At 49.3% G+C, this 15,637-nt stretch overlaps 2 protein-coding genes across 2 annotated transcripts; one reads left to right on the plus strand and one right to left on the minus strand.

The window, feature by feature from the left end:
* The first annotated feature begins 1,752 nt into the window (after window positions 1-1,752).
* Blcap (BLCAP apoptosis inducing factor) lies at window positions 1,753-11,732 on the plus strand. Its single transcript, XM_028786577.1, has 2 exons — window positions 1,753-1,866; window positions 9,757-11,732. The coding sequence occupies exon 2, from the start codon at window positions 9,931-9,933 to the stop codon at window positions 10,192-10,194; it is 264 nt and encodes an 87-aa protein (XP_028642410.1). The 5' UTR covers window positions 1,753-1,866; window positions 9,757-9,930; the 3' UTR covers window positions 10,195-11,732.
* Window positions 6,408-8,148, minus strand: Nnat (neuronatin). The gene is given in 4 exon segments (XM_028786578.1): window positions 6,408-6,637; window positions 7,662-7,685; window positions 7,688-7,742; window positions 7,915-8,148. Coding segments are annotated over 4 exon segments (381 nt in total). The 5' UTR covers window positions 7,987-8,148.
* Window positions 11,733-15,637: the final 3,905 nt, after the last annotated feature.

Consider the following 15,637-nt stretch of genomic DNA (forward strand, 5'->3'; position numbering starts at 1 on the left):
CCTGTCACTCTCTGTGACACTAAGCCACTCCACTTACCTGTCACTCTGTGACACTAAGCCACTCCACTTACCTGTCACTCTCTGTGACACTAAGCCACTCTACTTACCTGTCACTCTCTGTGACACTAAGCCACTCCACTTATCTGTCACTCTCATTTCCTTTTTAAGCCAATAATTTAGTGTTTGGAAAAAAGAAAAAAGAAACTGGCAACATGCAGAACAGGCTACAGAGCCATCTCACTCTCAAATCCAAGGTGTCCAATGTCTCCCACAGGAGTCAGCAGCAGCCAGCTCCTCGGAACATTTTTTTTCCTGTTTGAAGCCCTGCTTTTTGGACCAGCCTATGGCAGTGGGGACCGCAGTCTGTTCACTGCGTTCCATTTCTTCAGCTCCTTCCCTGGCCCCTCCCTGGATCACCATTGCCCACTTTCCTTCCCTCCTAGGATCCCCTTGGCTTCTGGATAACATCAAGACCCATGTGCTGAGGAAGGCCCACCAGCCCTTATACGGTTCCACTCTCTCCACCCACAGGGTGTCCAGGCATTTCCGCTACGACTTCTGTCCCTCGCAGCCTGGCCAAGAGCTCTTCACCTCTTCTTCATCCCTACGACCACAGCTCAGGTGTCAATGCCTGTATCTCCACGTGTGCTTCCTGAATCCAGTTTGATATGATCTCTTCTAACTCCCTTAGTCACTACCTGTCTGAGTCACCGTGACTGTGTCTGGAAAGATGTTCCGGTTGCTTAGCTGGTTTCCCATCCCGAACCTCACCTCCATGTTTTCTAACCCTGAAAGTCAATGGCCTTGAAGAGACCCAGATTTGATTTCTTTTCATTGCCCTGAAGAACATAGCTTCCCATGCCTCTCAAGACAAAACTCCAAACTCATAACCAAAGTACCTGTCATATTCCTTGTTCACCTCCCACCCTCAGGGTTGTCACCTCCACGTCTGGAACAAGACCCCTTCACTCTCACAATGCACAAACTCAATGTGCCCAAGAAGGCCCCAACCCTCGCCCACTCCAGACATCAGAGTTTTACTCATTTCTTCTCTTAAGTGCCTTCCAGGATGCCTAATTACGAATCACGTACTGGTACGGCTAAAAGTGATTACTGGGTGGTAGTCTCTCCTGTCCCCAACACTCACTCTCACCTCTTGACTGAGAAAATTGGGGTCAGGAGTCGAACTCTACCTTCTTAGCCTCTAGCACTGCGCTTGCGCACAGTATGAGCTCAGGAACGTGGCTAATAAGCTAGTAAGTGACCACACTGACTCATCTAGACTTTAACACGCCTGAGGCAAAGCCGTTTCATAATCCAGAAGGAAGTACGTGCTTAGTCCAAGGTTGAAAGGGCCAGATCTGAGCCACGAGAAGTTTGCTCAGAGTGCACAAACCCTAAGGTCCTAGAGCTTTCGGGGAACCAGGCTCTTCAGCGTAACTAAACCACGCTTGCCCAGGGAGCTCTCAAAGAGTAAGGATCACAATCTGCTGCATATACATGAAGGGGACCTTGGGCCAGAGGTTCGGGGCTGCCCAAACTGCGCCTGACCAAATATTCCACGGATTTGAAGACCTCAGCGCCCCATAATTTTATTCAAGTCTATAAAAAGTTCAGAAGGGAAATTTTGTGGCGGATACTGAAGGAAGAGTGCCTGAGAGTAGCCTCGCTTTGAGCCAGTTTGTCAGGCGTCCGCAGAGGACAGCCCGATTTTGCTCGGGGGGGGGGGGGAGGTCCTTGGGCCGCTCCACTAGAAGACGAAGGGGGCGTCTCCCCAGCTCCTGCGGCGTCGGTGGCGAGCTAAGGTGGAGGCAGGCAGTGGCAGCGACGGCGACAGTGGCGGCAGTGCCATGGCGGGGCTCGCAGGTATGGTGGCGTCGCCCGCCTGGGCAGGGTGAGAGGCGCTCGGCGCGGCCGCGCCGCCATGTTAGCCCTCCGGGGTCACCTTAGGCGCCGCTTGGCCTCTCGCCCGGGCTTTCCGCGCGGCCGGGGGCGGGCGCACCCTTGTCTGGCGTCAGGAGACTTCCCCTTTTCGCCCCAACCTGGGCCTTGGGGGGTCCCTTCCTGCCCCTTGGGTCGGTTCTGGGATTCCTAGCTGTCACTCTGGCCTCCAAGGTCAGCGCGCTCCCGGGACGGGGCTGGGAGGGGCGAGCGCGACCACCACCTCCTCTGTTCAGGACCTTGGTAAGGGGCTCAGCTTCTGGGAGGCCGGACACTCTTTCCTCGACACTTCAGTCTCTCTTTCTCTCTCTCTCTCGATCTCTTTTTCTTTTTCCCCCTATCCGAAGAAGTGTGGGGAGAAGGTAGAAGTGGGCCCCGAACGCTCTCTTTTGTGTCTGGAGTGATAGAGGACCATCCACTTCGGGTCCCTTGTGCTTCTCACTCCCACCAACTTTTCTTTGAGTCTGGACAACGGTTCCTCTCCAGTGTGTGGGGAGTGGCCCTCAAGGGCAGCAGAAGCAACGGAGGGGAGGGCCTGTCACACTCGCCTTGGCCTGGAAAGGAAGAATGATGGGGGATGGGGACAGTCGATTTTTCTTTCCTCCTGACAAACCATCTTTAGCTTCTTTCTAGGTCTCATGTCTCTTTTTTACATGGGAAACTGGGGCCTGTTCTAGTTTATAGGCTATGTCTGTTTATAGGTTCCGATCTTCTTTGTCCCTTTCAGGAAACTGATGCATTGGGGACAGCTTCTCTGCCCTGCCTGACATGGTCCAACCATCCTGTCAGCCATCTGAACTGCAACACCAAAGCCAGGACCCCAAAAAGTTCCATTGTATGTGCCCATGGCAAGTGCTAGGCCGAGCTTGCTTGTTTCTTTCGAGTCAAACTTCATTAATGCCAAGAGTTCCTGTTTAAAGATTGAATTTCTGGAACCTTGGTCAGTTTCCAGGAACCAGATCAATTCTCTATCTGAAAATGGTCATCTTGAAGTTAACTGCTGAAACAGTTTAACTTATTACCTATTATTTCTAAGGGGAATGAGCGTCAGGCTGCCCTCTTTTCTTGTTCTCTTTGAAACACTTGCATTCCATTCAAACTTGTCACTGTGTGATCTACCAAGAGCCATGTATTGCCTTCCTCTGTCTTCCTGCTCTGCTCTGGGAATGTTCAGGAATTTGTATCCTGCTATGGTTTGAACCCTGTGGAGGGAGGGGCCGAGAGGACAGGATCTTTCCAGAGAAGATGTGGCAAACATGTCTCTGGCATATGGAAGAAGTCAGTAGTCAACTGAAAAAAGTCTTTGGTAAACTAGTATTGTGTCTATGTGTACACATTTAAATCTCCTGGGGAAGATTAACTGCCAGCTCAGAGTCTCCCTTTGGGGTGTTGGCTCCTGAAGTGATCCAAGTTTGAAAGTAGATACCTAGTAAGTAGCCAGCAGCCAGCCTGCTTCCTTCAAAGCCTCTGTGTGATTAATCTATCTTTGGCCAGCCCCAGAGTCAAAGCCAAAAATCTTAATCCCTGTCCTGTCCCTCAAATACATTTCAGTCACAATTCAGATAGACATAAAAGTCCCCTAGAGCCCACATCTCTAAAAGTTCTGGTACTTAGCAACCTCGCCCTACTGAACTTGAACTGCTCAGGCCAAGACACAGCCTTCTCTAGCATTAGTGCCTGGAGTCTCACATGTTGCTAGATTCCCATAAAGCTATTCCACTTCCCTCACAACCTACCTGCTCTGCCTTTCCTCCTCTTTGGAGTTAGCAACCTCTTTAGGAAAAAGATATTTAGCTCTGTGTACTAAGGATTTTGCAATGAAAACATATCCCATTGCTTTATGTGAGAATAAACTTTTAATATATAGCTTGTGGAAGCATTTTATAAATAGGTATGTTTGGATCAGGTTTGCAGGTTTTACACAAAGAATGGATGTGAACATGTTACTACCTTCTCTGGAGGGTGTAGTTTGCTGTCAGGACAGAAGGGTGAGGAGTGTGAGAAGAAAGTGGATAGTGGACATGTCACATTCTCAGGCTCACCAGGGCACACCTTGCCTTCAAGTCTCCACCTGCACTCATCACTGCTGGATGATCGATGGAAGAATAAAGTTTTACCAAGATCATCTGGAAAGCCCTGGGGTTACCAGTAGCTTCCTAGCTTGGGAGATGGGGGGACAAGATATGCTATATCCAGAGTAACCAGACTCCTTCCTCCCTGTTTTGCCTTTGTGTACTCAGCTGCCATCTAATTTGGGCTAACGTTAGAACATATGGAACAATAGAATGGCATCGGGCCCCCCACTCCAAATCTCCAATTCAGTTACTCTACAGATAGATATAAAAGGGAGAGTCACCCTTCATTTGGAACCTGCGTTGATATGTACTCAAGGTTCAATGAATTTAGTATGGCTAACCACAGAAATTTCTACCATTAAGGAAGTAGCCACTGACTGCAGATGAGTGACTATGGAACAAAGGACCCAACCTAACTTCAAGCCTTACCAGCAGCTATATGTACCCTGCTGAGGAAGACCAAGCCTTAGAATGCATGTCACATCCAAGTCCTGCGGGATCCTGGCGCTCATGTGTATGGGGCTCATCTGGACCTTAGTGGGGAACTAAAAGCAACCTGGCTGGGTAGCCTAAGGTGATTTGATGAGTAGAAAAGCCAAGGCCACACCAAATTCTGTGCTACTTTCCCCCATAATTCCCTGGTGCTGAATGAAATTATAAGTATCTTCAGAGGTGCCAGTGATCGGTTTGAAAATGAGGTTTTTTGGGGGGATCTGCAAGGTCAAGTTTCAAGAGTTTTGAGGTACTTTGTGCACCTGAGTGTTTGTGGTGTGACAACCAGGGCTAAGAAGTTCCAGGAAATAGCAAGAGAGACTGATGGCCTTCCAACTCATTCCTTTAGTATTGGGATGGGAGCAGGTGTGCAGAGACAGGGATGGATGAAGCCAGAAATGAGGCTTAACAGGTGGCAGGACCATTTGGTGAGGCAGTCAACTGACACTTGTAAGACTAGCCCTGGCTAACCAAGAAAGGGGACTAAAGGGCTAGCCCACCCTCCCTGAGGCAATGGTAGGGGAAAGGGCAAGCTATCGACCTGATAAGGCCCTTAAGGATGAACTAAGAAAATTAAGAGATGGGGTTGGAAAAGCCAGGCAGGATGGCCAGCCTTAGTGTGATCCTGGGGCCTGGAACATTTAAACAGTGGAGAAGGGGCTGAGCCACTTCTCATGCTCATTGTCCCAGCTGTACCACCTCTTGCTGCCCAGCATTCATTTCCTTGGACTCCTGGGTGGAGATCTGTGGTATGGCTTTATATTCTTAAATTAGCCCTCATGATCCTTAGTATTCCATTTAGAGGGCCAGTCCTAGTTACTTTCTCTCCATCCTTCCCAGGTAGATAACCTGCCATGGTGCCTTATCTCAGCACCACCAAATAAATGCACCTGTCATCATGGGGAAGGAGAAATGTCCCTCATTCTGGGACAGATGAATACCACTCTTTTCATTGGGGATGAGAAATAGTCCTTTATCTCAGGATAGATTTAAATGAGGCAGATATGAGAACCTCAGTTCATTCTTCTCTTCTTGTCCCCCTCCTCTCCTCCCTTTTCCAAGTGATGAGACCCTCCACAATGGGTACATTACCCAGCTTTAGAGATATGTGATGCTATCGCAAAAAAAAAAAAAAAAAAGCCACAAAAAACTTTGGTGCACCTCAACTGCCCTGCAGGGTCCTAGGACACTCTACAAGACAGAAGAGGTCCGTCTTTTTATTTTTTGTGGAGGTGGTCCCTGTCTCCAGGAGCTTACAATCTAGCTGGGGAGACACAACTAATGCACACTTAAACCAGTACAATTAGCGACTACCACCATATTGACCACAACTGCTGCATGAGACCAGGGATAAGCAAGATCAGGGAAGGGCCAGGAATTGGAGACAGTGTTTTGGTAAAGGTGGGATTCAATTACTGGTTGAATAGGTCAGAATCAACTGACACATTTTGGGGAGGGCTTTGGAAGGCAGGGGAAAGGGGGAATGAGGGAGCAAGTCAGGAATATGCATGCCATAGGCAAGGGACAGCAAGAGGGCCCCACTAGTTTTCTTAACCGTTCTCATCCACCACCCACGCCCTCCACTCCCCCTATGCTGCACACAGTTGATGCTTTCTCTTCTGCACCAAGATTCGGGGCTTCAGCTGGTGTTGTCAGAATGTCCATTCTGCTTGTTGATGGGGTGTTGGATCTCCGTGGTAGGATCTTGTGTGGCTGAGATGGTGCTGTTCCTACTTGATCCAGATCAGAATGTGGTGCCTATGCCCATATCTTAAGGGTTGCTCCCCTATACCCCCTCCTCTTCCACACACCGGTAGTGGGACAGGGGCAAAGGGGCCAGGAAGGGAACTGATATCTTTGTCATTGTCGATGCTGCTTTTCCGAGAGCCTAACGGCCCCTCACTGACCTTGGCAAGTGCTCCTCTGATGAGGGAGCACAGGGGACCCCATATTCCTGTGCGGCACTGGCTCCCATGCTGGTCCAGAAGCACAGGAGCACCTGATGACGCGGCCGCCCAGCGCAGGGAGCTGGGGCCTCAGTTGGGGGCTCGCTGCCTTTGTTCCCCTACCACCTGCCGCCCGGTCCGGGACACAGTGTGCGCCAGCTTCTGCAGGGAGTACCTGAACACCTGCGGTGAGAGACCCAGGACCCACCCTGAGAGAAGTACCCAGGACCCAGTGTGCTATTGCTGCTCCTGGTGCTTGCTGCTTCTCCTGTGTGCCCGGACGGCCCCGCCCCCAGCCCCTCCTGCCTGTCCTGCAGAGCCTGGAGGGGCCAGAGAGGCACAGCTTGTCCACCAGTCAGGGCAGCTGCAGCTTTGCTGAGAGCTGCATGGCTGCAAGCTGATTGGACCCACAACTTAAGTATACCTCACTTCTCGCAATGGGCTGTGTCCCTGGAGGATTTCGAAAAGTGAATCCTACCCAGTACATGCAGCATTCCAAGAACACCTTGAAGGAAATACGCGATTCCTTTGGCAAAGGATTCATTCCTTCAGCAGGATTCCTGCAAAGGGAGCTCTCAGGGTAGATAGCTTTATGCACAAAACGTTTTCCTCCAGATTGATTTTAAGAGAAGCACTTTTGCGAATGTGAGCGTGCTCTCTTTTTCATAAAATGATTTGCCCTCTTTTTTCTTTTATTTTCCTTTTCTCTTTTCTTTTTTCCTTTTTCTTTTTTTTCTTTTTTTTTCTTTTTTTTTATTTACGAAGTGTTCTTTCCCCTTCCATTTTTGTCCTGCAAAGGGCATTTTCCTCTGTTGTTTTATTCAAAGTGTTTCCAATTCTGGTTTTTTTCGCCCGTTTTTTTGTTTCTTTTCCAGTGCTCGTTTATCTAATCCATTTTTCTCCTAGTAAGTGCCTTTGTCTGGCATTTTTCCTACAATGTGCGTTTTCTCTATTTCCTCCCCTTTACTTTCCCTTCTTATTTATTGAGATTCTTTTTGTTATTTTTTTTTCCTGAGGAGTGCCATTTTCTGACTTCTTTCTCATCCACTCAAGTGTTATGTGTGTCTGTATAGTGTATTTTAAAGAAAATTTCCCGCATTGCGCAATTTTTTAAGTGAAAATTTTCTGTTGGGTGAGCTGTAAAGTCTCACAGCACACACGTGCCCCGCCTCCCTCCTGGGATCGAGCAATAGCGGGTGTTTCTTACCGCGCTGGTCCTGATCGTCCGCAGCCGCCGCACCCCTGAGTCTTTGTTCCCGGCTGGGCGCGGGTGCACAGGGGACAGGGTCTGTGTGAGGATGTGGGCACGAGGACGGGCGGGGACAAATAGTACCACCGCGGCACTTTGGTACACAGGGATCGATAGGGTTGGGTAGGGGCTGCAATCGCGATATGGATTAAGGGGTCCCGGGACGGGTTTCGGGTGCCCTCTCCCACCCAGAGCCCGGGTATATACCCACCTGCAGCAGCACGCGGAAGATGTACCAGCCGATGATGAGCAGTTCTGCCGAGGCTGCTGCCACTGCGGCCATGGTTCCGAAAGTGGGTGGGTGGTGGAGAACAAGGGTTCGCCGTTTGGTCTCGGAATCTGCTGCTGGGCGCAATGCTGCAGCTCTGGTGGCCGCGCCTTAAGTACCCTCCTGCCACCTAAGTGCGCATGCGCGCCAAAATACACCTTTCATATGAATGGCAACCGAAGTTAGAGAAGTCTCTTAGAAAGCAAAATGTAGGGCTGGAGAGATGACTCAGTGGTTAAGAGCACTGACTGCTTTTCCAAAGGTCCTGAGTTCAATTCCTGGCAATCACATGGTGGCTCACAACCGTCTGTAATGAGATTCGATGCCCTCTTCTGGTGTGTCTGAAGATAGCAACAATGTACTCACATAAAATAAATAAATGAATCTTTAACAAAATAAAAAGAAAGAAAGCAAAATGTATATCCCTTTTCGGCATTCCTAATATTCCTTGGATTTTAAACCCATGCCAGCTGTTTTGTGAGGATCTTTGATCATTACCACTTTTCTGACTGTAGCTTCCAGCTCTATCCAGCAGGTGGTGTTGGCTTCGGTCCCAAGCTGGACCAGCACTCTGCTCTTAGTAGCTAAAGCAATTGTATCTCTTCTGGGAGGGATGTAGGAAGGATTGGTGTGCTTTGTGTGTTCCAAAGGAGCGAGCTTTATGGAGACGTGGTCCATATTTGCGGCTAGTCTTGTGCTCCTCTTTCCCAATCCCTGGTAGGTCTGCCTGAGCCAGAGTGAGCCTTTGTGCCAGTTCGCTATGCGGCTGGAGCACAAAATAGGATTTTGCTACAGCCGCGAAGGGTTATGGCTACTGTCTCCTAGTTTCAAACTAAAGGTAGTGTCTTTCTGTTAGTCAGGTCATTTAGATCCCGGTAAGGGTGGAAAGACCAAATTGCTGTTTGCAGGTAGAGGATCCCCACAGTCCCAGTGGCTGGAGAAAGTATCTCTCCAGCCAGCTCCCTGGCACAGAGGCCAAATGATATTTGCCCTATTTTGATAGGATATTAATTTTGATTAAATACTTACAGAAACCCGTTTCTGTCAATGTCAGTAAAAGATGGAGGTTTAAGGGTCCAAGTTAGTTAGGTATTGTGGTTTTGGTTTTCTTTCTTTCTTTTTTTTAAATAGATTTTTCAAAGAAGATGGCTGGTTTGGGATAAATTATGCTGAACTATTTGCAAAAAGCAAACATGGTCCAGGCTGCTTTCTACTGTGTCTTCCCATAGCTTGCCAGGCTCTGAGAATCCACTGCCTAGCTTCTCCTGGTCAGCAGGGTACAGATACTGCTGTCAACTTGACACACTACCACACTCTGGAGCTGCAGATGTGAGCCTGGATCCAGAGCCCTTCCTTACCACACGGGGGCACAAGAGCCAGCCATTGTGTCCTGTGGCAGCCACAGGGCGGTGTTGTGAGGTCTGGGGCCTTTGAGGACGGGCTGCAGCCCCAGGAGGCGATACATGATCTCTGCTGGGCAGGGCCCAGGCAAAGCCAGCCTACTGTGGGGACCGTGCCCTCCTGGGATCCCCAGTAGAAGCCCAGGGAAGACAAACCCCAGGAGGCTATCTTAAAGTAATCATTTGGGTAGGAGTAGACTCATGGGTGGGCAGGGAGGAAAGGGCATTCACATTTGCTGTTGTTAACCATGATCCATTTTCCCAAATAAGTATACAATTTGTTCCTGTTTTTTTGTTTCTTTGTTTTGTTTGTTGTTTTTTGTTTTTTTGTGTGTGTCTTTCTGTCTGTCTGTTCTTTGTCTGTTGTGTTGACTTTTCTCTTCAGGATCCCTGCTGCCTTGGTGATCCCGGGCTGACAGCCAGAGAGCACAGCGGCTCAGCTCCTGGAGAGAGAGTCGAAGAAAACGGAGGGCAGCCACCTGTGCCTGCTGGCTCCCATTAGGTCGGTTCCTGCAGCGGTGTCTGGCAGCCTTGGTGAAGGCCCTGCCCGGCAGAGATCATGTATTGCCTCCAGTGGCTGCTGCCCGTCCTCCTCATCCCCAAGCCCCTCAACCCCGCTCTGTGGTTCAGCCACTCCATGTTCATGGGCTTCTACCTGCTCAGCTTCCTCCTGGAACGGAAACCTTGCACAATATGTGCCTTGGTTTTCCTGGCAGCCCTCTTTCTCATCTGCTATAGCTGCTGGGGAAATTGTTTCCTGTACCACTGCTCCGATTCCCCACTTCCGGAATCAGCCCATGACCCTGGTGTTGTGGGCACCTAACGTCTGCTGAGATAGCTTGCCAAGGAAGCAGAAGACGGGAGGGGAGGCATTGACATAGGTCATAAAGCGTTGGAGTTTCACATCCCGCAGCCCTGCGGGTACCACATTCCTAATGGAGCCTTTTGGCCTGTGATGTTTTATCCTTATAATGTGAATAATGGCACTGACCGGTGCTTCTATTGTAGAGTCCTGTAGTCGTGGGTGGTCTTATGGTTGTATGTTCTGTCACCATCTGGGTCCCGGCTGATGGATTGGCCCACCCCTTTGCTCATTGATCTGGGGAGTCTATACCTATCCTGAACAACTACCCTTGGTGTGACCTGGGTGGATACAGTGTAGTCTCATTGTCACCTCCATAACCCTTCCTCCTCAAGATCTTCCTCATACCCTCCTCAGTCCCTTTGCCTGGTTTTCCCTTGGTTCTCTCCCACCCCTTTCCTTTTGGGGGGAGCACCTGTCCAAGACAGGGCTTGTTTTTGCACTTATCTCAAATTTGAAGAGATTGCTGACGCCCGAGAGCCTCGCTTTTTCATCCTTCGTTCCCTATTGAGAAGGTGAGATGGAATCATGTCTCAACTGCTCGGTGTCCACAGACCTCCAGTATTTTCGCTGCCTCATTTTTAAGAAAGAAGCAATGGGGAGACATTGCTCTTTGGCCTGGGTATGTGGGCTCTTGCCTTCCAGCCCAGCCTCTCTCTCCCTTTGCTCTTCCTCCTGCCTTTCTCAGCCAGCCTAAAGGGACTGCCTCCTGTCTCCAGTGCATGCTCTTCAGGAGGGAGATGTGCAGGATTCTCGTAGACCCAGTGGTCCCTGGCTGAGGGAATGGGAAAGTATTACATGTTTCATAGCAGCCATGGTTCCCTTGATAGGTGTTTGGATATTTTATGATGTGCACTGTATGTGTGTGTGCACTTGTGTCAGCGTGGATGTACATATGAGTGTGTGTGTGTGTGTGTGTGTGAGAGTATGTGTATTTACATACAAATACATGTGTATATTCCTTTTGAAAAAGCTTTACTGAGCGTGATTCTGAGGTTTAGTAGCTAGCTGTAGTAGGTCCTCCTGCAGTTTTTACTCAGCATGGGGATTGCAGAGTGACCAGCAAAGTTGACTCGCAAGGAGGTTCAGACAAAACCCAGGGGAGCAACACCATCATCCTCCCACCAGAAGCCTCTTCATTCCTGCGCATGTAGACTGTACACTATGAAGAATACACAGGAAGAGCACTTGGTGACTTTGTACATGTTTGCTTCTCTCTGAGCTTCAGAAACAAGTGTTTGCAAGTGAGACTTTCTCCTGGCCCCTGCCAACCTGGGATCAGCATGGTTGTCCTTCCAGTCAGAAATGTCTCTCCCTCTCTCTCCTGTGGCAGTGGCATTGGTGGGGCAGGCACAGGGCAAAGCTGGAAGCAGACATCTGGGGAGTGGGACTTGGAGGCCACACCTGTGAAACACTCAGACTGCTATTGTGAAGCTTTGATTTCTGGTGTGTTCATTCCACAGCTGTTTGAAATGTTTAATAAAGCTTTATAAACTTTCCTTTGTGGTGTTCTGTGGCTGTGGTCCATTTGGGTCATGGTGTTGGATTTCTGAGTTGGTGGGGGCAGGGTGAAGCAGACAGCGCTGAGTCCTTGGCACCAGAGTAAATCTGGAAAATCTGATCTGTTCTCTGGAGAAGAGATGCTGGAACTGGGGGAGGGGAGGAGAAGGCAATCCAGGTGGTAAACAGGAGGGAGTCTGGAAGTTTTCAGAGATGAGACCTTTGCACTTCTCAGCTCCCATGGCTTCCTGCCTACACTTGTTTGCTCTATAGGACTTGAGGAATGGTTTCCTTGATAAACAACTTAGGACAGCTGGGGCTCTAATCGTCACGGATTTTTATGACCCTGCTTTTGAAGTAAAAATGAGTGAAGCTCCTGATGGCGTTTCAAGGTTCGCCATCCACCCAGCACATCTTAGGTGACGACTTAGAAGCACAAGAGGGTACTGTCCCTTGCTGTGGATGTGCACATGGTACTATGAGTATGACCTGGGACACTCGGTTGGGGCAGCATGTCAGCGCCCTGTGTGGGCATCCACCTCCAAGTCTCTCAGAAAGCAGCAGGGGCACAGCCTGAGCAGCAGGAGCTATTAGGGCAGCTGAGGTCATGTTTGAGGTAGATTTGGTGACTTCAGGGAAGTTCAAGTGACCTCCCCAGATGTATTCCTTTATTGTGGGAAAGCTATGTGGATTGCTCCTGCTCTTTTTTTACATTTTTCTGACTTTTTTGCATTCCTGGCATTGCTGACCCATGGTTTCCTCTTCATTATAACTTTGCAAAGAGACAACTGTAATCTGTATGTAATCCGTTCATACCTATAATTGCAGCACCTGGGAGGCTGAGGCAGGAGGATTCCTCTGAGTTCTGGGGCAGCCTGAGCTACAGAGTAAGACCTTATCTAAACAAAAATGAAATTACCAAACATTTATCTATTTTAGAGGGATTTTCTTTGAAAACTTGCAGTAACCATTCTCAGGGTGTCTTTTCTGTCCACTTCAGGGGTATTCTTGCTTCTTCTGGTCTTTGTTGTGAATCTAGCTGCTGGGGGTTCTACAGAGCTTGACAAGCTGAGAAGCTGGGCATAGGGAAAAGCAAGTGTGTTCAACAAGCACAGAGAATTGTTCAAGATTTGCTGGAAATGCCAGGAAAAGCAGGCCTGACACTCTTTAAGACCTTATGATTCTAGCCTAGTGGGGAGACTTAGCAAAATAGACCATTGCAGGTTCTGAGAACAAACAGAGGCTTTTGTGTCCCTTTCCTGTGGAGAACCTGGATCCCAAGTGAGGCCAAGACTGTGGCCCTTTCAGTAGGGTGCTGGTAGCCCAACCCTTGAAGGGTATCTGTCACCTCAGAGTTCATTCTGCCCACAGGGCTTCCCACCTTTCCTAGAATGCTGTCCCTCCCCCTGAAGTACCATTCAGAAAAACAAGAAGATGCTTCCTGTGCAGAAGGCCACTAGGCCTTCCTGAGCCTCACACTCCCTGCAGGTTGTTACCGTGGCTCTGTGAGAAGGTATCCTGCTCCAGCTATCAGTTTCATGAAAGGACAAACATGATCTCTAGAACAAGTAGTTTTCCTAACCACAATGATCTGGAAGTCTTCTGCCAGACTCCTAGGCTCTTGTGGAGCCCAGTTGAGGAAGGGGGCTGAACTGAGGTGATGGTGGGACACTTAGGGAGCCGCCTGCATGTGCTGTGTGCTTTGATCCGTGTACCATGTGAGCCCAGACACTGCCTGTGTCGGCTTCCCTTGGTTTCTTCCTCTCTCTGCTGGTGGTTTGTCTAGAACCTATCAATCATCCTTTGAGAGGACTGTTGCTGAGCTATGTCAGAGTTCTTCCAAGAGACTGAGGTCCTGGAGGGCATGGTCCAGAGGCCGGCTCAGGAGGGTGCACGAATAGTCTTTTTTTATTTTGTTAGAATCTCATGTGTGGTGAGACCCTGGGTCCACAGTGGACAGTTTCTGCCCTTGCAGTGTCCTCCAGGTTAAAGAGAAAGGGGATAATATTTATTGCTTAAGTTCTCCCCAAGATCCAGGACTAGGCACTATGGCAGGTGTTCTGAGAGTCTCAGGAAAGAGCTGATGCAGACCTGGGAAGATTGACTTGCAGACCTGAAGGTCGAGTGCAGGTATTTGAGCACTGAGGTAATAAATGAGATGTTGCTTTTCACACATCTCTGGTCACAGATAAAGAGCCTGAGCTGCAGAGTAAAGTGAAGGACCACTAGTATCACTAGTATCACCCTTAAGACCCCACAGAGCAGAGAAAGAAGTCAGTCTGTTTAAATCTGAGGCACTGACCATTGTGGGGCACTACGGGGGAATTTAAAGTTGAATTAGCTGCTAGCAGGCTCCAAGCAGCTGGGAGCTGATGAGGAGCCATCACAGTAAGCAGCATGTGAGGGGGGACTCACTGCTTGGGGAGCAGTGTTTGTGTGAGCTGGGGAAGCAGCAGGAGCAGCAGCCTGTCTAGATCACTGGGAATGAGGAGAGAGGGCTGAGAAGTGGCAGTGGTGAGGTTAGCACCAGGACTGGGAGAGTGCAGGAGGTCAAAAACAGCATTATCCATCCTGGTAGGTAAAGCCAAGCCATGATGGAAGCTCCAGGTAGAAGGCCGTCTCCCTTTGGGAATCTAGGAATGGGAACCAAATACTAGGGTCCAGAGTGGACTTAAAGGACTAAAATCCTGCTATGCTCCTTCAAGGACCCCAGGTCTTCTGCTCTGTTTTTGTGTGTAAGCCTGTCCAGGTCCCTCTAGTTTCATCACCTTAGAATGAAAGTGTGTAGCATCACCTTCAAGACAGTCTTCATGGTGCTGCTTCCTCTGTTCGTGGAAGGGTACTCCATAGCCCTTACCAGGCTGTGTCTCCTCAGAGCAGCCAGCACACGGCTATGTGTAGGGGTGGCTGGTTGCATCTGATTGAAAAGACCCCTCCCAGAGACAAGATTCTGGGTGGTTCTTGCCTCTTCTCTTTCCCTGGGCAGTTGTAGAGAACCCACACTTCTATGGAGAGCCTCCCCAGGCTTCCATCCCCCTGTGTCATGTAGTGGTAGCAACGTTCCATCAAAGAGGCTGGGAGGCAGAGGGTTACAGAGCCCTGGGTTTCATGTCCCACCACTTGGCATATGACCTTGTTCTTAACCACTGTGTTCCTTGAGACCCATTGTCCCATTTATTAGTCAAGGAAGATGCCTTTATCATATCCTGAGCCATCATGAGACATTGGTGACCTTTATTCTTGTTATTTCAGTCTTGAGAGATGTTGGCTGGATATGTGTTAAGGCAATAAAGTATTTAATCAAAGGATTTTACATTCAAGGAATAAACTTGAGTTTTACTCTTGGGTGCAAGAGTGCCAAGAATATTCGAGTATAGTCAAGGCAGTTGTGGAAAGGTTCACTACGGGGGAAAATAGACAAAGCACTTGAGCGGTTCCCTGGTGCCGTGGTTCTCACTCCTTAGCTGGGTCACTGAAGTCCTGCACGACCTGTAACCATAGAGGCTACATCACCTGACCAGACAAAGAACCTGTCTGACCAGGCCTGGCACAGTACTTGTGGGTCTGTGGCTTTGTGGGTAAAATAGGTGGTGACTCAGTCAATTAGTGCTAGACCCTGAAGGCGTTAGGAGACTGGTCTATCCTAGAAGGAAGGAATCCCCTCCCAAGACTCCACTTGGCAACTATGCACTTGCAAGGATTATTTTCCAGACTAGTATTTTGAAACAGCAGATGAGAAGGAACTGATAAAAAGCACCCGGCCTGGCATCTTTCTGTAGAGTAAAGCACACAAGGCAGGCACAGGTCAGGCCAGATATGATGGAGTCCTGATTTTATCCTTCTCTCTTCCTGCCCTGACCCCAGTTGGTGAGCTTCCTGCTCTTACTGTCCTTTGGTATCTGGC

This window comes from Grammomys surdaster, unplaced genomic scaffold (assembly GCF_004785775.1).
Source record: "Grammomys surdaster isolate TR1022 unplaced genomic scaffold, NIH_TR_1.0 125561, whole genome shotgun sequence".
In the NCBI taxonomy this organism is placed as follows: Eukaryota; Metazoa; Chordata; class Mammalia; order Rodentia; family Muridae; genus Grammomys; species Grammomys surdaster.